Source organism: Oenanthe melanoleuca, chromosome 5 (assembly GCF_029582105.1).
Source record: "Oenanthe melanoleuca isolate GR-GAL-2019-014 chromosome 5, OMel1.0, whole genome shotgun sequence".
NCBI classification, from domain to species: domain Eukaryota; kingdom Metazoa; phylum Chordata; class Aves; order Passeriformes; family Muscicapidae; genus Oenanthe; species Oenanthe melanoleuca.
Genome location: NC_079339.1, coordinates 45,596,153 through 45,622,458, shown reverse-complemented (window position 1 = coordinate 45,622,458; position 26,306 = coordinate 45,596,153). Strand labels below are relative to the sequence as shown.

The 26,306-nt window shown below is 40.7% G+C and overlaps 1 protein-coding gene across 5 annotated transcripts in view; it reads left to right on the top strand.

The window, feature by feature from the left end:
- The window catches only part of ITPK1 (inositol-tetrakisphosphate 1-kinase), a 136,954-nt gene that overhangs the window by 19,223 nt on the left and 91,425 nt on the right, over window positions 1–26,306 (top strand). For 4 of the 5 annotated variants that reach the window (XM_056493530.1, XM_056493528.1, XM_056493529.1 and 1 more), the window contains exon 3: window positions 11,407–11,431. The exons of the other annotated variant lie outside the window; for it this stretch is intronic. In XM_056493530.1, the coding sequence (XP_056349505.1) occupies window positions 11,407–11,431 (25 nt within the window). The remainder of the gene's footprint in view (window positions 1–11,406; window positions 11,432–26,306) is intronic. 5 annotated transcript variants of the gene reach the window in all.

The window sequence follows — 26,306 nt, the reverse complement described above, 5'->3', positions numbered from 1 at the left end:
GATGCTAGAATTCAGATGGAGGCAAAAATGCAGATGTTCACATTATTTTTGCAAAAATATAAGTAACCCAGCAATTTTTAAAATTTTATCTGGAAGTTAGAGAAGATAATTAGGGGTGATGTACATTTCATTGAGATGTGAGGGAGTAGTCCAAATAATATGACAGTTTGCAATCTGTTAAGTGCAACTTTTTCAAGATTTTGATTCTCATTTTATAACCATCATGACATTATTATGGTCAACTGGGATGCTTTTGAAGTGGAATGTTTTTGCTAAATTGGATTAGTTTTTGCACTTATTTAAGGTGATGCCTGTGTATTTGGCACCTTGGACTGTGTGCTGACCAAGCACAAAACTCTGCCAGTCCATCTAGGCAGATAATACCCACCCAGAGTGAAGTCAGCAAGGCTGAGCAACTGCATGCAAGGGGGTTATGTAAAGCTGGGTGTGGAGCAGCCTCCTTCTCTATGAAACACAGCTGGCTGCAGGGATCTGATGTGCAAAGAGCTGTGAAAATGTGCTGCCAGGGAAAAAGAATTCATGGAATAAGAAATCCTGCTTTTGCAGATAGATGTGCTAGTGGAGTGTCCCCACAAACATGAATTCATTAAAATGTTCTGAACGATATTTTTTTTATTTACTAAGAGATTGAGAGGTAAATGTGTACATTTGCAAATTTTAGTAGTATAATATAGTTCAGTCAGTTATATTAACTTGTTACTTGGTGACTTAAGTAACAGCAAATGGGATGAACAGAAGTCATATTACTTACAGTTCAAAGCTCTAAGACATTAGGAATTTTTTACATTTGAAGCTGTTATTTAATGCAGATTTTTTCTTATTATGTAATGATTTTTCAAGTTCTTATATATTTATTTCGGAATTACAGCAGTTTAAAAGTTGTAACAAGTCCTTTTCCTTTATGTTGATTGTATCTCCAATTAACCTGTGATGTAGTTCTGGCAGTATCTTTGAGCTGATCCTGTATATAACACTGTTGATTGTGAAAGCCCTAAATAGGAAACATGGGACGCAGCAGTGTGCATCCGATAAGGAGCAATGTGGAAATCACTTTGAAAACAGCAGAGTAGTGGGCAGCTTCTCCTTGCCTGGTGTTGTGCAGTCACCTATAGGCTTAAAATCCCAGTGCATGGTACTGAAAGCATCTCCACGGTGCTTATCTCTTGTGTCTACAAACAAAAGAAGTGAGCAGGAGAAAATGACTATGCTTGTCCAAGGGAGATTTGTTCTGTGATCATGTGTAATCAAACATGTAATCAAACATTTAATAAACTACTTGTATTTTTCCTTCTAATTAGTTGCTGTCAATTATTGGGATTGAAAGTTGAGTTTCAGGGTGGAGATGAACAAACATAACCCAGAGGAAAACAGCGAGCTGCTACTGTGCCTTAATGTGACTGCCTGTCCAAATCCCTCTCAAAAGCTGGATCAGCTGTTTATATGTCCACCCCCTTAGTGATAAGGACAATGGTAATTTGGTAGATCAGAATAGAAATGCAGCTTTTCCTTTTCCAGTAAGAGGAATTTAGGTTATCTTTTAAAGTCATCAGCATGTTGTGATCACAGCAGTCTTGTAGTGGGGAGGGGCAGGTACCAGAGAATCTAAGTAAGTCCATAAAGGAAAGCAAATGAGAAGATGCAGCTGAAGTGTTGGCCTAAGACTTTTTTTCTGAGAGGGGGAAGTAGGGTATGAGTAATAGAGCTCAGGTATGAGGTAGCATTTAGCTTGTTGAGGCAGCTTCTAGAAATCTGAGGAGGCCCCAGAAATTGTCAGGCTCTCCCTGTTGTGCAATGTAGCAGACCTCCCAGCAAATCTGAATGTGGGCTAAAGCAGTCTGGTTAGAAAATGTATTAGCATTGGGGGGGGGTTGTATATCAGCTCCTGCATGCCCAGGCCAAATTTGGGAAAGTTGTCATCTCAAAACACATGTGTTCAGTCACTGATGGAAATGATGGGTATAACAGCTGCTGTCTAGGCTAAGTCAGGATAAAAAAACAAGGCCAGGATTAGTTAGAGGGCCCTCTGTGTTTGTGTGTACCCCAGAGTCAGTGTGAGAGAGAGGAGCAGCAGCATGTGCCATGGAAGGTCAGGGGTGTGGGAGACAGCAAGGCACGTGCTGTGGGTATTGGCTCAAGGCAGAGCTCTGAAGGCACCTCTTGGGCAAAAGTCACACCTGCAGAAGGGCTCAAGGTCATCAGAAAAAGAATGTTTTGCTCACAGAGATGGGGTGCTCTAAATTTCTTGCAAGCAAACAGGATTTGTGCTGAACTTCTGTCTTTATCATGCACTTCACCTTTCGACAGAGGTATGTTTTTTTAACAGCTTGGATAAAAACCAAGCAGTATTTGTGTTTTATGATTTATCAGAGGGTTGGGTTTTTTCCTCTTACTGCACTGAAGAATCCACTGAAGCAAACAAGCAAATGGGTGTTCTGGCAAACCTATACATATGCTATTCCTTAAAGCAAGAATTCCATGGACTGGAAGAAATACAGAGAATTTTCATCTTTAACAGCGAACTTCAATGTAATCTAGAGTAGATAAAATGCCTGATAAAATAGATGTATTTGTAGCACATACACAGATGAGCTTCTCTGAAATGTTCTAATCACCATGATGGAATTTTCACCAGCTAGGGTGGAGATTTCTTGAAGATACTGTTTTGTGCTTTTCAGGTGCAGAAACCATGGTAAACAAGGGAAACGTTTCATCTCAGTGTCTGATCTCTAGTCCAACTTCAAGTTTGTACTTTGTGACCTTGGCTGATCCTGTGCATAACAATCCTATCCCTGCTCAAAGCTTTTGTTGTATTTCTGTGAATTCTTCATTGTCTATATTGCCTTGATATTAAGAAGTTGGCAGTGGTACCTTGTTCTATATGCTGAATTTCCAGCTCCTCAAACTGCTGCCATATCCAATGAGATCAACAGAAAACTGTTCTCTTACCTGAACATTTTTGCTCTGGGTGTGTGTGTTGGGATTTTTTAATTTATTCTTTTTGATCCCCACCCCAATTTTCACATCAGCTATTGAAATTATTCTGTATGCTTTATAATAAAGAACATTTATTAACTGCTGTCTCTCCATTTAGATACTTTTTATTGTAAGGACTGTACTCAAATATTGCATGTTGCAGAAATTTTATTTAATTTCCAGGATCATTGTTGTCCAATTGCTTCTCAGGGAAGTTGGCCACATGCCAATAAATTGAGTATTTTCAAACAGCATGATCATCACTTCTTGGAAGTCAAGCTTTCATTTTATTTTGAACCTGTCTAGTGAGGGTTCCAAATAAAGTAAAATAATTTTTCTTTGATCCCTGTTGACGTAAAATAGAGCAGAAGAATCAGTTACAGTGGAGGAAAATTCCCATTATTGGTATTGGCATCTGCATCTGTTCAAATGGAGAAAAGCAATTCAATTCACATTTCTTTAATTTGTACTATGTATTTTCTGCTGTACATTTTTTCCTCTCAAATAGAGTACCAGACTGCAGAAGTGCATTTCTGATTCTAACTGCTTGTTTATTTTCCACTGGCGTGGTTCATATAGTGTTTGGGGAAGCTGCATAGCGAAATAAAGGTGAAATCTAGGTTCAGATGATGCTGAACTACTTTCAACAGCTTTTTATTTGAGGCTTAACCAGCCAGTCCTCTTTAAAATAACAGCTGTATTCATAGGTGCCCCCAAAATAAAGGCTGAAGCTTGAAATGCATCTCAAAGGAGCAAACAAAACAGGAGCTGATTGAATGAGTTATATGAGCCTGAACTGATGCAGATTTTGAAGGGAAAAGCTTTTTAGGAATGCTAAACCTTTGCATGGATGTCCTTTTAACCTGCTTGTTATTTGTGCCAGTGTGTTTATCTGGCCACAGTAAGTTCTCTGCATGGGCTCCTGTTATTGGTTATGTCTGTGAATCTATAGCTGATTCCAGTTCCATAGAGGAAAAGTGTTCCTTGCATATGCAAACAGTGGTCATTTGGTGAGTGTAAAAGACAACAAATCACAAGGTTCTCAAAGGTGATGAAACTTAAAGGAGGCTTGGTGTCTGACTTGTACATTGCCAAAACATGATCCCTTATGGAGAGAAAAAAAGGAATTGCAATCAGGTTTCTTCAATGAGCAGACATGCTCACTTTCTCTTATTTGTATAATGAAGTTTTGCACAAAGAAAAGCACCCCAGACACCTATATATCTTACTTGAAGCCTGGCTGGAGATGAATAAACTCATTTTTGTGTGGCAAGTTGTTGAACTTAAATATGTCTGTAATTTCTGCCAAAAAAAATGCCCAATCTGCTTTAGAGATCCAAGAAATGAAAAAAAAATTTTGCACATTTCTCATGCATGTCTCAGTGGTGTCTGGCCTCTATAAAAACTCCCAAAACGTTTATTCAGGGCTGTTTGCCAAAGACTTGGAAAGTTGCAGAGGCTATGCAGCCTTTGGGTTCAGAGTTAGTAGATTAAAAGCCATTTCTAGATGAAAGCTGGTGCAGCAGACATGGCTTTCTCTCTGTACCCCTTGGCTTTATCAAAGTGGATGTGTGCATTTGTTTTCCCGTGTACTGTGCAGGAGATCTGCAGATCCTGCAGTACCAGCCTGGGGCCCAGCAGAGCCTTGTCTCACTGGCCATACTGGTGGTCTTTGTGCAGTGAAGATGAGAGCACCTGAAGCTTCTTCTCAGAGCATCAAGACACAGTTCCAGTTTAGAGATAAAGATGTCATGTGGGACAGTGTCAAATGCTTTGCACAAGTCTAGGTCAATGGCATCAATTGCTCTTCCTTGAGCCACCAAATTTGGCAGGCACAATTTTCTAGCTGTCCCTAATCACTTCTGTATTTTCCAAGAGTCTTAGTATAGTTTCTATTCCGTGATCCTGCTGGTAAGTCCCCTGTGAGCTTTAGGTGTTGTGAATGTGAGGCTGTTCCTATCTGTCTACACAGGGCCTCACCTGCTTGGTCTCCCTGGTCAGGTGGTCTGTGTCAGACCACCACTACAGTGTCACCTGTCCTGCCTCTCCCTCAGTCCTGATCCATAAGGTCTCAGTGTGCTCCTCATCCATTCCCAGGCAGAGTCCTTGCATTCCAGCTGGTTTTTGACCTACAGAGGGTGACTCCACTGCCTGTCCTCCCTAAAGAGCTGGTATCCTCCATTCCAACCAGTCACAGGAACCCTCCCACCATGTTCATGCGTTTCTAGAAGGCTCTAATAGCTTCTGCAGCAAGAGTTTTTTATATATAAAGATGTCTGTCCCTGGAAGAGATGTTGTCTTTTGCCTTGTGATTCTGCTGCCTCTTCTCAGGTCTCTTTGAGCCTTCACTGATATCTTATGACCTTAGAAAGACTTTTGAAAGGGATGGGTCATGTGCTTGCTTTCTGCATATTAAGGGTCATATTAACATTAGAATGGCTGGGGTCATGGGGAGACAAAGGGAACTGGGAGCAGAGAGGACCTGTGTGCTCTTTGCAGTGCTCAAGGAAGCAAGCAGTTTATTGAAGCCAAAGGATGGTGCTAGGGCAATTTAGTCTGCAAATTTGAAGGACTCTGACCTTTGGGAAATTAATGTCTTGTAATGGAAGATACAGTTCCAAAACAGCTTAGTTTGAAGCTGGGTAATAAGGTTATAAAGAGATCATGTGGTATGGCTGCTTGCCATAGCTGGGAACTGGATCTGGTAATGTCTGGTGGGATAAGCCTATGGCTGAAGGCTGAACTCTGCCCAGTCTCTTATAATTGTCATCAGGTACTAAATCCATCTCTGAATGTCTGGTAGGATGAATAACTCATTGCCTTTAACAATTTTTCTGTGCAACTGTTAATCGTTCCTTCTTCCCACTGATGATTCTTCAGGGTTTTTTTTTTCTCAAAAGACTGTGGTTAAAGGTTTTCTGTCCTTGCTGGGAAAGTAGCTAGTAGAGACTCCCAGAACCTGGGGTCACTAGTTCCAAGAAAAGAGTCTGGCAGAGCTCAGTGGCACTGATCCGTCTTAACTGCCTAGTTTAAAAGGAAAACAGATTCTTTTGAGTCTGTATTTACTGGCTTTATGGTTTTTATAACTTGGGATACACGGATTTTATTTCCACACTAACTGGGTTTTTTCTCTGGGTTGAAATTAGGAGCCCTGTAATGTTTCATTAAACAGACTGAAACTTTGTCTTAATATTTAGTGACTAAAGGCAGTTTATTTCCTTTAGTTACTGCTTGCAGTGCTTGTTTTCTTTCTTTCATGGCTTTTTCTGTCCTTCTGCTTGAATGCCTGAAGCATTGATGTTGGATGCTTCACTTTGTCATTGCTCTTTCAGGATAATGGGTTATTGGATTTCTAGCTGTATCTTTGCTGTGAAATGCTAGTGAATATTTGTAAGTGTTATAGTGGGAATTTATGTCACTGCAGGTGAATACCAGAGTGATGCTGCTGCTGCTGCTCTACCAAGATCCTCTCTTATTTTCTAGTTCCCTTCAGGGCACTTTGTTCAGATACAGCACTCTTAAGAAGCATTTTTATGGCTATAAATGGATGATATAATGCTTTGAAGATGTGGAGAGCATCAGAGGTTTCTACGAAATGTCACAAGTGAATGGGGTGATGGTGTGAAAATCACTTACGGTGTTATAGTGTCTGATGTATGATGGCTCCTATTACTTAAACCATTCCCTGTTTATACAAACAAGGAAGAAATGTACAAATGTGGATGCCTTCTGTGGGGTTTTATCCTACTTGAAAGGTCTTCCATGACAGCCCAAAGTCTTAGGGTTTTTTCAGCCTGCCTAAAGAGTACTTGAAGTGAGATGTTTTCTCTCCTGTACTACAATATCTGTACCTACCAGACTGTAAAGGTGCACTCTATTGCCATTCTTCTTTGGAACTATGATGCTTTACATACTGAGGAAATTGAGAACTCCCTCCCCCAAATGCCAACTTTTAGTCCATTTCAGACATAAAACTTTCCAGAATATAGATTAGTGGGGGAAAGCTTGCTAAAAGTTAAGTGTAGTTGGATATAAATTGGTAAAAATAACTGATTAATTGCCTGCTTGATAATCTGTGCAAAAAACCAAACCACAAAAGCTCCTGCAGCTGAGTCTTGCCATGTTTCAGATGCCGTCAGGTAACATCCACATGCACTGATGGCTGTGAGCTGGAGCCCCAGGACAGCGAGCACTGGAGTTGCTGCTTGGTTGCTTCCCTGATAGACAATAAGATGGAATCCATCAGTGATAAAAAATAATAAAAGCAAGCATTGCCACAAATATTTAATTAAAAAAAAAAAGTGGAGTATTCTGCTGATGGAAAGGCTAAGGCAATTGAGCTGAGCTTGCCTTAATGCCAGGAGGCAAATGGGCTGTCCACAAGGTTGTGGCTGTCCAGAATCAGCTGATTTTCACTGTGGTGGAAATTCATAGTGACTGCAGGTTTTTGCTCTGATGTATTAATATTTATGAGCTCCCTTTGATGCCAGTGTATTGCTTTTCTGTGAAAATGTTTTTGGTTTTTTTTAATATCAAAGCAATACATTGTTGTCGTTGTTATTATTATTATTATTAATTTCTTTACATGGAAAATTTTCAAAGTGGTATCTGAGAAAATTAACTTCACTGCATGTACTATAGAAAGATTGCCTTTTACTTTTGAAATTGTAAATTCCATTTAGCATTTCTCAATCTGTCACTCAAACCATACAGCAAAACAATTTGCTTAATTTCACCATGACTATGATATACAACCTGATAGTATTTTTTTCTCTTTTAATTGTCATTCAGTGTGATATTCAGGTCCTAGATGCTGTGGGAATTAGTCCAGACTGTTTACTTTGAGTGTTAAACCCTAATCCCAACCCCAAAAGCAAGGGTTTCAAGGCTGTGGTAAAACATCAATTCAAGACATTGATTAATGTGCTTTTAGTAACTTGATATTGAATTCTTCTTTAAATCCATGCATCATTCTAACTTAAATATGAAGTCAACTAGCATGGTAATTATTTTAATTGCTGTTGCGTACAGGGAGGCTTGCATTATACAGTAGAGTTGTTCACTGGTTTCAGGTGGAGATCTAATAAGTTGGAACAAGCTTTTGGGTTTTATTTGGTTTTGCAGGCTAATGCAACAGTTACTTAAATGTTTCTGGTTTCCCTGTAAGTGTTGCAGTGTGTAGATGGTCTTTGAAATTAAATGTGTTTTAAAATTAGAGAGCTCTGGGAATGTGGTTTAGAACTGACCATTTTTTGAATGTCTATTCAATGGAAGTAGACAGATGATTCTCTTTGACACAGCCTCTTTGGAGGCAGAAGGGAAATACAGCTAATAATGACCTTTCTTTTCTCCTCAGAAAGAGAGATTTGTCAGGAGGAAGCTAGGCCAGCTGGGACTGGGAGCCCTTCCCCTGGTAGGCAGTGGCTCACTTTCAAATTGCATGGGAAGCTAGAAAGTCATGGACAGCACCATGAGGGACACAAGAGTAGTGGTCAGTACACCAGTGAAATAGTCATCCCACCCCTGTCCTGTCTATCATGCCCTGCCTGTCCTCTGCTAAAGAAACAGCCCAAAAGAATGTATAGGAGAGTTGTAGGATGTATTTTTCTTACTGGCTTTTTAAAGCACAGTAGGAAGAAGTGGTAACTGGTTCATGGCTCTGTTAGATTCCCAGCACAGTTCATTCAGCAACTGTCTTGTCTCCATTGTGTGTCCTGCACAAGCAACCCCTTGTTGGGGAATTATGGCCCACAGTCTGCTTCATTCTCTCTGTTTACTCATTTTTTGAAGGTCCTAGAGTTTCTTGTGCATAGGATCATCTTTCTTTCCACGCCTGACCCTAAGCCCTTTCTCAGGTGACATAAGGTAGTTGTGTTGCATGCTTGGTTGCATGAGGGATGTCTTACTGCCCTGAGCCTGCAGCTGTGACCTGCCTGGCTGAAAAGCCTGGAGTCACTGGCTTAGGAAAGAGTGGCAGATTCTGGGCAGAGAATCAGTTAATAACAAAACTGAGGTGTGTGGTGGCTTGATATCCTGGTTGTTGGATACTTCTTGTTTTTAAAATAGCTTATTTTCCAAATGATGGTATTTTGGTACAGGATTTTTTCCCAAATTAACTAGTCCTCAAAATGCTTCAATGGTTTCTCCTCCCCTGGGTTTGAGTAGAAGTTCTCGTATTTCAGGTAACAAAAAGGACATCCTGCTCCCCTCTGAAAAGGGGAAGACCAGTCTACAAGCTAGCCTTGGTAATGGCTTCCTTCTTCCTGTACTTTTTTAAGCATGTGTGGCATTGTACCTAAGAGCAGGCACCCCTTCTCTCCCTGCCTGTGTGCTGTTCTGGCTTCTTCCCTTCTGCTGGGACAGTGCAGTTGGTTTCAGCAAGTCCCAGAAAATTTGCAAAGTTCATTTGTTGGGGGTGGATTACAGAAACCATTTGGACTGATTCTCTCTCAAATGGGTTTGGCATCCAGCTCACAAATATTTATCATCCTCAAAATAGAATAAAGCTTATTTAGTGTGTATGTAGGCATGACAAGAAATGTAGCTTTTGCCATCAGCCACTGTCCTTCCAGGAGTTCTGGTGCAGTTTTGACTGAAGCCTGGTGTATTTCCATGGTAGTTCTGAGTTGTTCTGTTTACTCCAGGGCAGACACAGCAAAAATGTTTGATTATTTTAAATTTTAGCTTACAATACTTGGAATGCTTCTGAGTAGTCTGCTACCCTAATTTACAAAACAACATTCCCCACCTAATTTTTCTGATTTTTCTTGCTTAGCTCTGTGAAACTCATGGTTTCGACAGTTGGTCTATTAACTCTTTCTCTACAAGACTCATATTTTCTTCTCACCACAGAGCTGGAGCTCATCTGGCCAACCTCAGGTGATGATCTGCAGTAGTAATTCCTGCACCATAATGGCAGTATGTTAATCACCCACCATTTACAGCTACTGTTAGCTGCAAGAGGGCTATGAAATTCTTTGCAAGAGGTGTTTGGTTTCATTTTCTCTTTTATTTCCTTGCTGAGCTTTCACAACAGGCTCTCTCCTGTGTCTGTGCATTGAATGCTGCTTCTAGGCCAGAGAGACTCCAGACTGGTAAAATGGAAGAGGGGGCAGTTTGTGTCATAGATGCTGATTGATCGTCTGTCCCTTTGGGCATCTTTGTAATAGCCTCCCAAAAGAAAGACCTACTGTATTGGGGGGAAAACTGGAGGAGCCATTGTGTATTCAGCAGTGTGCAGCATTTGTGACTATGGACAACAACACAGATGCTCTTAGATAGAAAAGCATTGAGGGCAGAGTTAGACAGTCCTGTTCTATGACCTCCCACAAAAAGAGGCTTTGATTTTCACACACAGGGCTAGTGGGAACAACGAAGAGAGATTCCTGTCTTGTGCTTGCTGAGGCTTTTCATTTTAAAGTTAAATTTCCTATGTCTTCAAAGTGAGAAGATTCTAACTTACTTAAATAGCCTGCATGTATTGGGAGGAAGGCATGGAGCAGGAATGGCTGGGCTTTGTGCCAGGGATTCAGTTCTGCTCTCAAGACTAGTGCAGAAATGGTTTGTTTTACTTGATAACTTGTCAAAGGCAGTGACTGAGCATTGTCTGACTGCATGTACCTGAATCTCAATTCTCATACCAGCAGGAGTAAACAACTGTCTCTACAGAGCTGTCTAAGCTGTCTCTATAAATTGCAGTTCTCAGCATTTTGGTGTATAATTCATAGGCCTCTCTAGTCTCTCATCCCTGGCAATTCAGGATCACTGGAAAGATTCACTGTATGGCCAGAGGCTTGGGCCTTTCTGATAACCCTGAGTATTTGAGCTGGGCTCCTGAAGGAATCAGACTGACTGCAAGTCTTTGAACTGAAGTCCAGGGTAGCATCCTGTGTTCCAAGATGATGGGGGTAGAATAAGGCTGTAAATGAGAGGACGAATGGCTGCAAGGTGCTTTGTTCATTCTCCCTGATGTTTGTGCGTGTATCCTTAGTTCAAAATAAGAGATCTGTCAAGCATGCAGAATGTGCTGTGGTGCAATTTGCACACTCTGAGGGCAAATGAGAAATGAAAAGCAAACTAGATCTAATTAAAATTGAGATTCTTCCTCCCTAATATCAGCTACTTCCTACCTGTGCTCACCTGACAGCCCTATCAGTCCCAGTGCTGCAGCTGCTTAGTATTCATCTTGGGTTACTTCTGGGGCCATGATTCAGAATCTGCCAAAGTGCTTCCTTGACAGGGAATGAAACTGACTGAACAAGTGCTTTCTTGAATTTGAATCAGGTTATTAGTGCAGATTTTTACTGTTCGCATTCTAGTATGAAGCAGTGCTTTTCCATTTGTTTTTGTTTTTACATTTTCCCCACATTTCCAACACTAACCTTTCCTTTTTTTTTCTTCCTTTTTTTTCAGGAAAAGAGGCGTAGAAGTAGTACAGGTGAGTAAAAGTTGTATTTTCTTGTAAAGAAGGCTTACTGTTTTTAAATGCTGTCATTTGGATGCCAGTACAACCTGAGCTTAATGATTTTTCTTTCCATTCAGTTCTTTATAACAGATACTGCTTTTGGAAAGAGAGGATTCCCTTTTTGTGAAGCATTGTTGAGCCCACATGCAGTCCAGTTTAATAGGTGCCCTAGTGAAAGTGGGAATGCAGTTAGGCTTTTCTTGTGTCTGTCAATTAATAGGATCTGATAGTTGATTAGGTGATGTTACTCTTTTAGTTGCATTCACAGGCAGTCAAGCTTAACAGAAACAGGATCTGCCCTTTGAAAAAAAGCTATGGCAGAAGGAATGTTCTTGTAACCCTGTGAGCAGTGAAATGATACTGAAGTACCTTCAAGTTGTGGCCCATCCACAGATAACTTCAGGTGTTGGCTACATTTGTTCTTTCCCAGGTCTGAATGGTCATATTTCACAAAAGATGTTACTTAAAGGATGGTGTCAGCTTGTGAAAGGAATTGTGTTACATGTCAACTGTAACATAGAACACTATAAGCCCTAAAAAATGAAGGTGAAGCATGCTCTTTCTTTCTGGCTTATTTTGTGTGCTTAGAAGAGTATAGGTTTCAGTCTTGCTGATAGTTACCTGGTGCTCATTTTGAACTCTGAAGTGGTGAGTTTCTCACTTAGTAAAACAGAGATGAAACTGCCTCAATAGAAGCGACAGAGGAGAGAGGAGGAAAATGGTGTGTCAGCCATGGGTAATTAAGGTTGCTCTTAAATCCATGTGAAAGGTGCTTCTCAACACTAGCAGGGAGCAGGAGAAAAGCACTTAACAAAAAACAAATTGAAAAATCAGGCCATTATATTTTAAAGATGCCACGTCAGAAAAGACTTAGAAAATTCTCCTTGCTAGTTAAAATGGAGAGTATGTATTTCAGTTATGAGTAGTTGTCTGAGAACTGCATTGTGTTAGAAGGACAAAGGGCATATACTTTACTGACTGTATTTAACCTTTCACCACTACAACATAATCTTCCTTACCTGTACCTCCTATTGCTCAGAGCTAAGGGGCAGCTTCTTTCATCAGTTTTGATAATGGCATTACCAGAGTGATAAAAACCAGCATTTGCAAAGCACAGCTTGATCAGGAGCACAGGGAGAAGGCTAGCCTGTGTCACTGTCTAGAGGACATTCTTGTTTTATTAACACCCCTGTTGTCTTAACCGTACATCCCGATATCTTCCGCATGCTTTTCCCTAACTCTCCACACACCCCAGTGTATTACAGTCCAGTGCCTGCATTTTTTATTTGTGCCTTGCACATGCACTGTACATTTAAGCAGCAAGGGGCTCATATGAGATCAATTCAGTGATGTATGTATCCATTAGTAGAGCAGAGGGCAGACACCATTTTACCTGAATTGAAATTGTTGTCCTTCCACAGGTTGCCTCTTAGTTTGATGTTTGTGTAGCTTAATGGCTAGTCATCAGACAGACACAAAATTATTAGAAAGTACTTATTTATTGTAAGAGCATTTTGGAAAACATTTGGACAGAACTGTACAGGACTTTGTTCCCATAAAAACATTTTATGGTCTCAAAATGTATGGTCTCAAATTTGACAGCTTGGTTGAGATGTCAGACTAATCTATACTGGGAACTTGTGCCCCAAAGGCATACCTCAATCACTGGTGCCTGCTGCTCCAGGATGGATGGAAGTTTGTGATCACCCTTTGCCTATCACTTGCATGTTGCTTCATACATCCTGCTGCATGTGCCTGAGCCGGTAGGGAATGTATCAGAAATGGGATCTTTCTTCATCCCTTAATGCTAGAAACCTTTGCTTGAGACACCTTGCATGATCTGTCCCCCTTGCCCTGGTTCTAGATGAAGGATTGTCTTGGTATCCATCTGGTGCACAAGGTTTATTTGACAGAGGGGATACTGTCTTCCTGTGTCAAGCAGCAGCCTTTCTTTGATTTGCTTCTCCTTCTCCCTTAAAGAACCTGTCCTGTTAGAGAGAAACAAGCTCTTAGATCTGACAGTAAGCAAATAAATCAAAACCCAAGATATGCAGGATGTTTACCTAATTTCTTCTTTACCTAAATTCAGAATTTTTCTGAATGTAGACTTGTTTTCCAGTAATAAGTTGGAAGGTAAGGTTTAGTTACTGGCTTCTAGGGAACAAAGCCCAGGGGTCTGGTATGTGCTGACTTCTGTGAACATACATCAGATGATTCTTTTCCAAAGATGTTTCACAGGAGCAGGAAAGGATTTTTTACTCCTAAAGGGAAGTCTTGGAAGTCTTCAAATAAGCACCTGTGTGACTTCTGTTTCCTTCCTGCAGGGAAGATTTAGGATAGTCCTGTCGTTTTTGGCTAGACAGATGAAAATTTTTTTTTTTTTTTCTTTCTTAGAGCTAATTGTGCTGTAACAGATTCAGTGAGCTGCTGCTAGACAGCAATTAACATTTCATGACTTGTGTTCAGGTTTTGTGTTTTGTCTTCTCTCAGACTTCCACTTTCAGCAGAGAGAGTGGTTCCAGCTTTGTATTTTTATTGAGTGGGGAAACATGCACATCCTCCAAAGTGAAATAAAGTAAGAACAGGACTGGCAGTGGGATGCTAAGCAGGCATTTTCCTTTATCTATCAGTAAGACTTTACTTAAAAAACATTGAAAACAAACAAAACCTTCTCAACTTGTGTGGTGATAAATAATTGGGTTTTTTAGACATACTGATTAATTTCTAACATAATAAGAATTCATTGTGAACTCAAGGTACAAGAGCTGAAATGTGCAACATTATATAGTACAACCAAGTAACATCCATCAAGCTAGCTGGCTTAGAAGATGGTACAGTAGATTAATTAAATAAAAAGCTTTCAAGGTTATGAACTTTCTAAAGATAGTATGAGTCTGAGCCTGCACCCAAACATTTGGGACCCTGAATAGGATTAGCTCATTTCTGTTTTTTCCAGTGGGCATGGCAAAACTCTGAGTAGCAGCATCCTTAAAATCTGGCAATGTTTTGGATCTAGATTTTCCTTCTGCAACTTAAATTCAAGTTGGTGGGGCAGCCACAAACCAGTGTTACATTTCAAGGCAAAAAACAAAAAAGTGATTTATTAGCTTTTCAAGATGGGCTCTTAACAGAATACTGTCCTGCATCTTTCACCTTATTATGGGACATCTGCTTGATTTTTAAGCAGGAATCACTTGAGTATCAGGGTGCTTTTTGAATTAGGGTGCTCATTTATTTGTACTCCACAAGGTAAGGAAGCACTCTTGTTCCAGTTTTGCAGAAGGAAAGACTGAAGGATGTGTCCCATTTCTCCCAGGGAACCTGTTGCAGTAGCAGCCCCAGTGCTGTTGGGGTCTGTGCTGCAGGAATTTCAGCTGCAGCTGTCCTGGAAGGGGTGTGGGGCCACTAGCTTGTGCTGTTGTGTGGGCACGAAGGCAAGAGCAATTAAAGGTGGTCAGCAGGGCTGGGGCTGCTGCCTCCCTAGCAGTGACAGGCAGCACCAATTCAGCTGCATTTGAAGTATTCTGAATGCAATGCTCTTGTGGTTCCTGTGGCAGTTCCATACCTTCTCCTTTCTTACTGGCTCTTCCCACCCTTCACAGCTGCCTGCTCAGCTGGCATGGCTTGAGCTGGTGGCCAGAGAAGGGTAGAGGTGCCCTGAGCAGGTGACAGACATGACTGAAGCCCATCTGCCATGGCCTGCAGGCAGTTGCTAGGCAGGCAGCAGCTGGCAAGGCTGAGGCAGAGCAGCTCTTGTGCTGGCATTGGGGTGACTTGCCATAAAATTCTTAAACTGAAGCATTTCTTTATAAATTCTTTCATCACTGTTGCAAGGCAAAGACTGCCTACAAAGCTATGTAGTGAATGGCTGATGAGGTGTTTATTATTGAAAAAAACTACTTTCTGTAATGGAATCTAATAAATAAGGATTTTATGTAGTGTCTAAAAAGTAAAGCTGTTTCTGATCTTATTCAATTTCCAGCCCTCCATTGCTCAAATTAGTGGAGGGCAAAATTTAGGGTTGAAAATTGTCAGTTCTTCTTTAACTAGTGAAGTAGCCAGTTTCTTATGGCTGTGTGCTGGCAAGGGAGAGAAAGAACATCTACCTTGTTTTTCAGGAAAAATCTGTTGGCTTAGTTTGAAGAACGTAAGAGTGAAAACATGTGCATTGAAGTGGAAATCATCACAAGTACCTCTGATAGAGACATGCATTTATTTTTGTTTCACAAGCTATGCAAACCCAGAATAATTAGCTGCAGCCCTTTAGCTTCTGACAAATTGCCAGTTAGGTTTTTGTGTGACAGAGTGTGGAGCCTTCGTATTTCTTGCGACTTCAAAGCTGTTTCAAACACTTCCACACCCAAACTTTCCTAGAGCTAATTCTAAAATAGTGAAGATTTCCTATTTTTGGTGGGTGCTTTTGGATCAAATGAGCACTAATGCTCTTTTATCTTAGAAAAATGTTCTAGTCAGTTGGCTATAAAAGTGGGATTAGCCGTATTTCAAACTGCATGCTTTTTAATAGCAGTGGGATATGAAGGAGAATGTTTTCTGATGTGGAACAGCTGATTGTAGTAGTTACAATGGTCTTGACTGCTGCCTTGTTTTTCCTTTTCCCCCAGCTCTCTGGGAATAGAGATATTTGAAGTCTTTTACTTTGGAAAAGAAGACTGTGCTTTGAGACATGGGTTTTCTTGAAGTCTGCAAAGCAGAATTCAGGGTGCCCTCTGCACTATTAATTTAATTCTTCCATCAAAGTGAAATACTAATGACAATGGTTTCTACTATTTGTTGCCAGGGAACTGTTGTTTTCTAGAAATGAGGAGAGGTTTATTTTCACATGAAGTATTAATGGAATAAGCTTGAAACAGCAGTGTTCTAACCAAGAAAAGGATCTTGTAAAATATGTATTTGATAGCATATACAGAAAGATGTGACTGGAAAGCTTCCAAAGCAAGCAAGGTTGTTGAGATGTTAGAGAGTTGGCTCTCCAGTACTGGGAGAAGAAAGTTTATTTTTACATGCATGCCAGGCCTTCAGTAAAGTGCATGTTTTCCTGAGAATGGCAGCCTGGTTTGCCTTCAGTGCATTTTTGGAAATGATGCTGTAGAGGCCCTCCAGCCCTTCCCAGTCTAGATTATGTTAGGTACTTTGCATGTGTGTGAAGGTGGGGGGCCACTGCTTAAAATCTTGGAAAGATCCTGATACTTTTTAGTGTCAGTGCTACAAAGGGTATGCTAAGCATACAAAGTAGGGTCTTCCAGAAAAGTGCATTAATCTCAGTTTCAAACCCAGAAACCAGAGGAGTGTGGAAGAACAAATCCCAGGCAGAATCTTCCTCCTGGTCCTTCTCAGTAAGGGAGAGTCTTCTGTGTGAGACCTTTGTGATAGCTGAGAAGCAGCATTGCCCATCAGGAATGAAGCCCAGGTTGCAGTGCAGGGAGAGGTGACTTTGGCACAGTGTTTTATATTGCATCAGCACGCTGGTCAGTTAGGTACAGCATGGGCCTTTCTGGTCCACTGGGGAAGAAGAATAAATACACATCTCTTTGGGCAGGGAAGGAAGACAGAACTGTGAAACATTTTCACTGTGTGGATTAAGCAGATTAAATGAACAACTAAACACTTATTCTTAAAAATTAATCAGAGTAAGCCGAAGAAATCAAATTGCATTTAGATTTATTTTCACTTTTGGTGAGTGAGTGAGTGAGCCAAGAAGAAATTTTTCTCTCTCTGAGAGTCTCTTACTGACTAGTTTGACTGCTTTCTTTTGATGGTGAATCCCAGTAGCCTCAGAGAGGTGTGGGTTTTGCAGTCAGCTGCAGACAGCACCTGTGTAAGTGAAAACATTACTGAGATTTAGAAATCTGTAACTAATGTATAATGAAAGGCTGTCAGGTTGGAGCTTGTACTGTTTTGGCCTATGGAACTAGCTCTGCCCAGCCCCTTTGTCTTCTCCCCACTCCTTGGTATATGCAGTGATTCCCAACAGTGGTAAAGGCTGGGAGTTGGGAAGACCTGAGTAAAAATCCAGTCCCTGTGAGACCTCTGCCAAAGATTTTGGTAGCTGTAATGGGACTGAAGTTGCAGTGAGGAGTTGCCTTGCTTTGTCACTTACTGCAGGCACTTTAGGCAAGTCCGTCACAAATTCTGCCTCTGTTGTGTAATGAAGGTATTATTCTACATAGTGCAATGCCATTTAAATTACTTTCAGATATCTGAGTGGATAGATTTAGACAAATGAGTGTGTGAAGGAAAACATGGCTGTTAATTTCTGAAGATTGGTGCATAATATTCTTTCTGTCATTAGCATATGCCTTCACAGATACTTCTGTGAACTGCAAAGCTTCATATATCCCTCATCAAAAAACAGTATGGATAAAAATAAGACCCTCAAAGAAATGCTGGGTTGTAAAACTCTTTATTTGCGTCTTCTTGGAGCATACAATCACAGTCTTTGCACAAAATGACAATTAGACAGTGCTTTTTTGAATCATGATTATTGCAGTGGTGCCTGTTGGCCAACAAAGACTTGGCTTTGAGTCTGCATTAAACAATAGAATTATTTGTCTTACTGGATGCAGGTGTTGTGATATGGTATCAAAACAGGCACATGGAATGTGTTCAGAGGCATGTGACTCAGGAAATGCCTTATTTTAAAACCAACCTGTCTCATTTGTAGTTTTGCTGAAACTGCAGTCAGTGTTGAAGTACAAATATGCATGTAGCTCTTTTGACCTTTTCTTGGAGTAGGAAGGATGGGGAGTTGATATGGTACCATGACAAGGGTGACTGTATCTCTGACCCTGTCCTCTCACAGATGAATGCCCCATCCTTTGTGTATTTTGGGGGTGAAGTCATGCAGTTCTCTGCTCTGTCAGAGTTGCAAGCTCATTCCTGTCACAGCAGTTGTAACCTTGTCTTCAGTCCTGGGGTTTAGTTCCACAGAGGTGTTTCTTAGGAGCAATGACTCATGTATCCACTGTAACTCAGACTTGGTTGCTTCCAAGAGAAGCTTTAGAGAGAGAGTATCATCAGAACAGTGGAGCAGGCTATTTGTATGCCTGTCTTCCTCAGTGAGGGTGCTGGTAGATCTGAACTGCAGAAGATCAGTGGAGCTTGAGGAAGTCTTTTCAGTGTATATTGACTCTTTTCTCCAGCTTCTGCAAGACTTACTCCTTTGATCTGCGGCCTGAGATAATTGTATCTGAAAATATTGCATGCTTGTTTGCTCTTCTGGCACTTCACAATTAAAGGAGATAAACGTATTCATGTTGCAAGAGTGAATGGTTTCCATAAAACCTGGTGCTTTAAGATGTTAAGCCCTAAAGTTTCTTAGGTTTTCCTGTATTTGGTCTTTAGCCTTCAGCTAGAGAAACTCCTAATGCATGTACTTAAGCTGCCTCTACATAAAACAGAGCACAATCAAATACATCAAAAACTGGAAATGTCTTCCTGAGCCTCATTGCCTTCATGGAAATACAGCAGAGGACAGAAGTGTGGCTTCAACTTAATTAGAACAGCTGAACTTCTGCCCCCATCCCCTCCCTTTTTCTCTCCAAGGGGCACTCTGTTTTAAGGGTGATGTCTTGCTAGAATAAGTATTTATTTTTCACTTTAACTCTGCGTTTCTGGTGAAAGTAATACACTTATTTTTTGTTTTAATTTCTTTTTGCAGTAGTGTAGACCTCTTTGCTGCATGTCTAAATAGATCAGATAGAAAGGGTTTTTGCATATGTTGTAGGAGTTTTCTGTGCCTTTGATTGTTATTTTGCAATATCTCTGTAGTGGTTTGAAAATAGCTTGGTTTTTGGTGAAGAGGAAAAAGGATCAGCCATGGAAGTGGCTCTAATATTGACCTTTTGATGGAAAACACTTCTGGATTTTTGACAGTTTATTTTCCAATCAGTATCAATTTTTTTTGGTAAAATTTACTGCTAATGGTAATTATGCACTGGTACCAAAAGTAGTGCAAAAGTAGTGGAAATCGTTGAATCTGGGATTTTACTTTGAGGAAGACAGGATATTACTAAGAGAAATTTAGATTATTATAAGCATAGTTTCTCCAAAATGAGGTAGAAGTGGTTTATCCCAGGTGTGTGTTTCTTTAGCATAAGGTCACAGAGCTGTAGTATGTTAATTTTTGAATTTATTTTTATTTTTTTTCAACCCTCTTCTCTCATATGACTTGTCACAAAGAAGACTGCTGCTACAGCTTTCTAGATGAGATTAGTGTGGTTCTCTACTGACCATGGCAGGAGCAAGTGTGGGTAACCACACTTAATAAATGGATTGAAATAGACATTGGATGCCTAAGGACATTGATCTGCCCTAAGCAGTCCTTTAGCACATGATGGAAGTAGACCTTCCTTTTGGAAAGCTCTTTTCAAAGAGAGGGTTGAGGGTAAGGGTTAACTTTATTCCCATGGACGTGGGGGAGCCTGGAGAGAAGCTTTCTCCAGCAGGTTCCTGTGAGTCTGTCTGTTGCTCAGTTTCTTCAGGGAAGAAACTTAAAGATAGCGTGCTACTGACACAGTAATGAATCTGGTGGTTTGAGGGCTGTTTTAGAAACTGGCTCAACAGAGCTTACAGGTGGGAGAACAGAACCTACGCCTAAATACAAAACCATAGAATGCTTCTGTCATTGCTGAGCAATGGGCTTACCTTACACTGTTTTTTGGTTGCTATTTTAGGATCCATGATTGTTCAGTATCTTACTAGAATTCACTGATCAATTTTTCAACCTGAGCTTCCTTCAGTAAATTATAATTGCCTCATTTAATTTCCCAATTACTTCCTTGAATAAGTTTGTATGTATAAAGTTGTATATACGTGTTTATACATGTATAAAGTTGTTATACATGTTAACTTATACACATTGTCCTTGTTTGAGTGTGTGTTTTAAGGTAAGCATTCAGTAGTTAGTGAGGACTTCTTTGCAAAAAAACTATTCCTCCTTCTGGTACCTTGCCAAAGTGCAAAGGAGTTATTTACAGTGTTTTGACAGAATCATTCCAGGACGAGATGGAAAAGATGCCATTGGGACTGAGCTAATACTGTAAAAGACTGAAATGTAAGGAAAACAACTGTGTAGAGGAATCTTTGGCTGACTTTGCAATATGAGAAGCTTTTTAGCTTTGTTTTTGTGATAAATTGTTGATTGGAGCTAAGAGATTCCTTTACTCAAAGGTCTAAGTGCATCTGAAATAGTTTTCTTGTACAAGAAGCTTTGTTGCACAGCTGCAGTGTGCAACTCAGCGACATAGCCAGTGTTAAATTGTTCATCGCCTTACTGATGGCAAGATTAGAGAACAGGCTAACTGCTTTCTGTAGAGAATTTATGTTGATTGCAGAGGGGTCATTTGCACTCTAGGTTAGCTTGGAAAATATTCTTTCCTGTGACCTAGATAAGCTTATTTTGTAATACCTTTTCCTTTATGATAACAACCTTTAAGTGGCTGAAAAAAGAATGGCAGCTCTAAAGAGGGAAACATAATTTTTTGTTTTTAAGTACGAAGCAGTTTGAAACTGAGTCAAAGCAGATTATATGTTCATGAGCCTGTTGTGATGACTTACATACCATACAAGACTTAATAGATGGTTATCAGTGAACTAAGTGACTAAAAAGGAGGTAGAGATAGCACTTGTTCCCTGCTGATGACAGATCCTTCCACTGCTCCTGATAGTTTTTCCACTTTTGAGCCAAAAAGGGCAGGTTGGAGTTGGTGACCCTCAATGGCCACAGGACCTTTTTCCTACCAGTAAAGGGCCATGTCCTCACACTGATTTCAGTTCCTGTTGGGTGAGGAAACTACAGCCAGGTGGTCGTGGTCGATCTTGTCTAACAGGTGTGTTGAATGCTCAAGTTCTCTGCTTTCTTTTTGACAAATGCTGTGATGGCTTTTCTTCAAAGTAGCTGCCTGCTGGATCTCTTCTTAGCTTCTTCAACCTGCCTGTACAGTTAAATCAGTGCATTTCCACTTTTTCTGTGCTTCCAAAAATCTGAATCTTTTCAAATGAGCCTGCAGAAGTGGATGCACACAGAAGCTGTGTTGGCTCTGTGAGCACTGTGTGCCACATAGGTGTGATTATGCTGTGCCTGAGCAGGCACAGCACCCTCAGGGTCCAGGACAGTGCTACTGCTTGTGCTGTAGCATCCTCAGTTTATACAGTACGGTCCAGGCCTTGCAGTGCCTTTGAAAGGTCTGTTGGTGTAATGTCTTTTTAGTAGTTTAGTGCAGCCAGCCCTTTGTACAGCAGCTCAGTGCATTATATTTACTTCTGTATTAATATATAGAGTAGGTTTGACTTCAGAAGTAAACAGGCTAGTTAGGTACTCTGATGGTAGTGGTGGGTTGGTGTAGTGGAAGCTTAGAAGGCAAGTGGAATTGCAATGGGAGTGCCTTACCCAACTGTAGTCTCAGCAAGAAGCACTAGTGTTGCAGGTGAGGAGCAGCTTGCTCAGTTTGGAGAGGCTGAGTTCAAACCAAAGGCAGGCATGGGCAGCCTACTGTCCTTGAACCACATGAAAGTTTTTCTTATGTGGTTGCCAAGTCATGATTCCAGGAAATGTGGCAGTCCTGAGCTAGTGGAGATCATTGTCAGGTGTCTTGTACTTTTTTAGCAGCTAGTAAAGGGGTCTCTTGGTGTTTTTATAACACATAGCTCTGTTACACTTTTTATGTGTTCTTTTCAAATCTGAATCTGACTGCTTTTGCCTTTTCCCTAAATCTGAATGTACCCAGTTTTGGAGGGTTGTTTTTTATAACTACTGTCCAAGACTCTCCTGGAATGGGTACAGCCTTACTCTGCTTACAGCAAGAGTGATTTTGAAGTAATGCTATGCTGTCTTTTTGTTTAAGGAATTGGAATACAAATGCAGCATAATCATGCATAAAAAATAATCTGTCCATGGAAATGCTGTCTTGATGGTCTACTTTGTTACTGCCCAGATATGTCAGTCTGTAGCCAAGTTTTGGTGCAGTAATACCATCACGTTAATGTTTAGAAGAAGAGCTGACAGAGTTTACTTCATCTTCAATAGAGAGAAGTACTAAGCATAGTTGTTGATGACTGGGAATTTTAATTCCTTACAAATTTTCTTAGGATTGATCTGCTGCAACTTTATTTATTGAGTCTCTCAGGATTGTTTATGATTTTGTCTCAAGAGCTTGGTGTGTTTGCAGAGGATCACTTAGCAACAGTCAATGGCACAGTGACATGCTCATGCTAGTACTATGAAGCATAAAACAATGAGGAAACACCCAGAAACATCAAGTAAATAGAAATTTAAAGCAAAACAAAGCTGAACAGTTCCACATTGATGTGGAGGGGGTTTGTAAAATTCTTTACTTAGATGTTTGTAATATTGATCTAATGATGCTCTCTGCTTGTGTAGATGTCCATAGTCACGAGACATCTCCAGCTGTTATAACAGAGCATCTCCTAAGTATTTAAAATAAAAGGAACTATTTGATATTGAAACAACTAATTAAGTCTTCTTAATTAGTGCTCCACCAAGTAATAGCTAAGGAATAGAAGTTCCCTGTAAGGGTCTGGGATCTAGAGTTCTATTGCAACTTTACAGCTTTGTCTAGTCTTTGTACAGCTCTAAGACTCTTCTGCTTCTAATAATTAATAGTTCTTTTCCTGTGGTGGTTTTTTTTTTTTTTTGCTTAGGTTTGGGGTTCTCTTTGATTCAGAGGAATTATAAGTTCAGGTCTAAATGTCTGCATATTGCAGGCCTTTTGTTACTGTATATTGATACCAATAATGTGCTTGACTTAAATGACTTCTAAGCAGTGCCATGGAAAGGGACCTGGGGGTCTTGGTCAGTGGCTAGTTGAATATGAGCAAGCAGTGCCCTGGCAGCCAGGAGGGCCAACCCTGTCCTGGAGGCATGAGGCAGAGCATTGCCAGTGGGACAAGGGAGGGGATTGCCCTGCTCTGAAGTGGCCTCACCTCGAGTGTTGGGGGCAGTTTTGGACACCACAGTATGAAAAAGCCATCAAGCTGTTAGAGAGTGTCCAGAGGAGACCACAAAGACAGAGCTTTTGAAGAGCAAATTTCAAACTTGTGACCACTCCTTGCATCGTTCTTTGTTCTCCTTCACAAACATCTGCACTGTGGTGTTCAGAACAGGCTGTACTGAAGGACCTGTGTTTGGGGCCCGGTACTTGTACTTGAAAGTTGCCTGGAGGCAAGCCAACTCCTCATTTTAAGGTTGCAGAGTTGTGGTAGCATATCAGAGGACTGGCTTTGTTCTGTATGAGCCTTACTAGCCTCCTGAGCCCTGTGCCACATCAGTGAGGTCAAGCAGCATCCCCAGCAGAGCCAGGGTCCATCTGCTCTGGCTGTGGAAAGAAGATGCAAATTGTGCATGTCTCTCTGCCTGTATGTTACCACAGACTTACCCAACATGAGTTAATCTGTCCAAGTACAGCATTGGAATGCCTGTTTCTGTAGAGAGAGCACTGATGATGAGAAGCCTCCTGCTTTGTGATGAGCTGTTATGTTCCCTCTAAATTTCTTGGTTCCCTCTGAACTCCTCATGTCCCTTCTGCTTCTTGCTAGCTGTGTACCAGCTTACACTGCTGTGTTTGTCACGCCTTGTTCCCTGCCCTGGGACAGGCAGAAGTGTGCCTTGCCACCAGGGTGTGGCTGCAACACATCCTGGGCTGTAAGCTATGGTGCTAGCTCTTAGCTGGAGGTTGCAGCCTCAGTACTTGAGCACTTGCTGTTGCATCCTGCAGCCAACCTCAGTGAGGAGTCCTGCCTCCTGAACCACTGCTGAATTACAGCCTGACTCCAGCTGTAATCTTCTGAAAGACAAACGTGTCAGAACTAAAGCTTCTAGCATTAAATTTTTCATACATTCCTTGACATTTGGAAAGGTGATTTTCTTTTTTAATGGTATAGAAGGTGTAGTGGGAACATGAAATTTGTGGTACTATGGTGGAACTGAGGTGCTCTAGTAAGGGGAAATAATCATTAAAAGATTTTACTAGGTATCAAATTAGCTTCACAGTTAGTGAAAAATGTTTAAAATAATGATTTTTTTATTTTCACAAAGATAAGTATTCTGTCAGGTTGTCAGTTATGATGGAGGTCATGGTGAGGGGAAGTTCTGTGGCTTGGGTCATACGACAAGTCAGATGACTGACCAGACTGGTCCTTCTTATATCTGAAGTCTGAGGTAAGTTGCTAAGTAATGAGCCTGCTTTTCATAGGTGCTGAGCAGCTGCTGAGGTTCACGCAAAAAACCAAATGCTCTAGCTGTCTCCTCAGGGTGTAAATATGAATGCAACAGCCTACTCTGCACAGACGTGTGTGAATCTCATCCCATCTCTCCACCCGTCCTCCAAAGAATCTTAGCTGAAAATTTTTTTCTGAATGAATTCCATTATCGAATGCTGGCAGATTTTCTGGCCATTTTTACTATTAAACTGCTTGTATTTGAGTTGTTCTAGACCTCTTCTGTTGCATAGTGATGCAAATGTGCATGAGTGACTTTTACTTTTAGGACACAGGAAGGCAGAGCCTCTCAATCTGTGTGCTGAAGCTAATCCTTCCCTCTGTGAACATTTCTAGAAATTGCTGTACTTTTTTGGCCATTTTTGAGAGACTTTTCTAACTTGAGAGCAAAATATAATAGAATACAATAGACTGTGTTATTCTTTACAAATTAGCATGATTTCACTATTTGTGTTTCTCATGGCTCTATTTAAAAAAAATACTACATGGTGAATCTGCTGTGAAAATTTGGCTCTATGATCCTTGTGGGTCCCTTCTAATTCAGGATATTCTGTGATATCATGATACTTATTGGCAGTTCAGAAGAAAACTAAAATTACAGGCTTTTAATGTTTCAGTGATTGCACTTATTCCTTTGCAGTTAATGAAATACCACCATATGCAGGGAAACATGCATACTCCATAGGCATGCTAGGTATGTGGTAGGGAAAGAAGGCTTGTAATACTAATTTCAGGATGATTTTTTTTTTTAATGGGATAATTTCAGTATTCAGTGAGGGATTTTGGTTCTGTGGGAACTGGTCAAATATAGCAGACATAAATATAGAAGGCAAGTAGCATGGCAACTTTGAGAACCTCTGCCCCTCTAATGTTAAAAAAACCAAACACACCAACAGCTTATTGCTGCATTTTTAGCATGCTTTTTTGAAAGAGTCTGGAGGGTAGAGGGTGTGAGACTGCTTTCTTCAAAAGTGTAGAGAGACTTCATAAAAACCTTTTCTGTGGTCTGGTACAGCCTGTGACCCAAGGAGGTGGCTCTGGACAGGACCTATGGGAGTGCTCCTATGGTACAAGTGGGAAAGTGAGGTTGCAGGAGCATCCTCTGTAGGTAGCATCTTTTCTGCCTGGACTGGGTGATCTCCTAAAGAGCATGAAATATGTAGTTATGTTGCTAATCTGGACCGAAGTCAATCCCAGTGTGTCCTCCTTTCCTAATTTTCCTAGGAAGATTCGTGTTAACAAAAGTGTGGGCCTGTGACTCAGCCACGCTTCCCATTCCATTTTAAAATACCATGTGTTTTAGATAGAGCAGTCCCAGACCTGTTTTTGAAGATACCACCCATTTTCTCCAGAACTCCAGGACTACTTTCAGATTCTGAAATAGCAGACTAATGTAATGAGCTTGAAATGTCTAAAAAAAGGAAAAACTGCGTAAGAAAAGTTTTATTACGAAGAAAATGAAGGTCAACCTTCCTGCAAGCACAGGATGAAGAGGGGAAACTTAATACTACTGGTAAAAATAATTTCCTTGCTGTTGCTTTCTAAAGTAAAATCCAACCAAATAAAAAAAATCCCCAACAGAGTAAGTGAAATA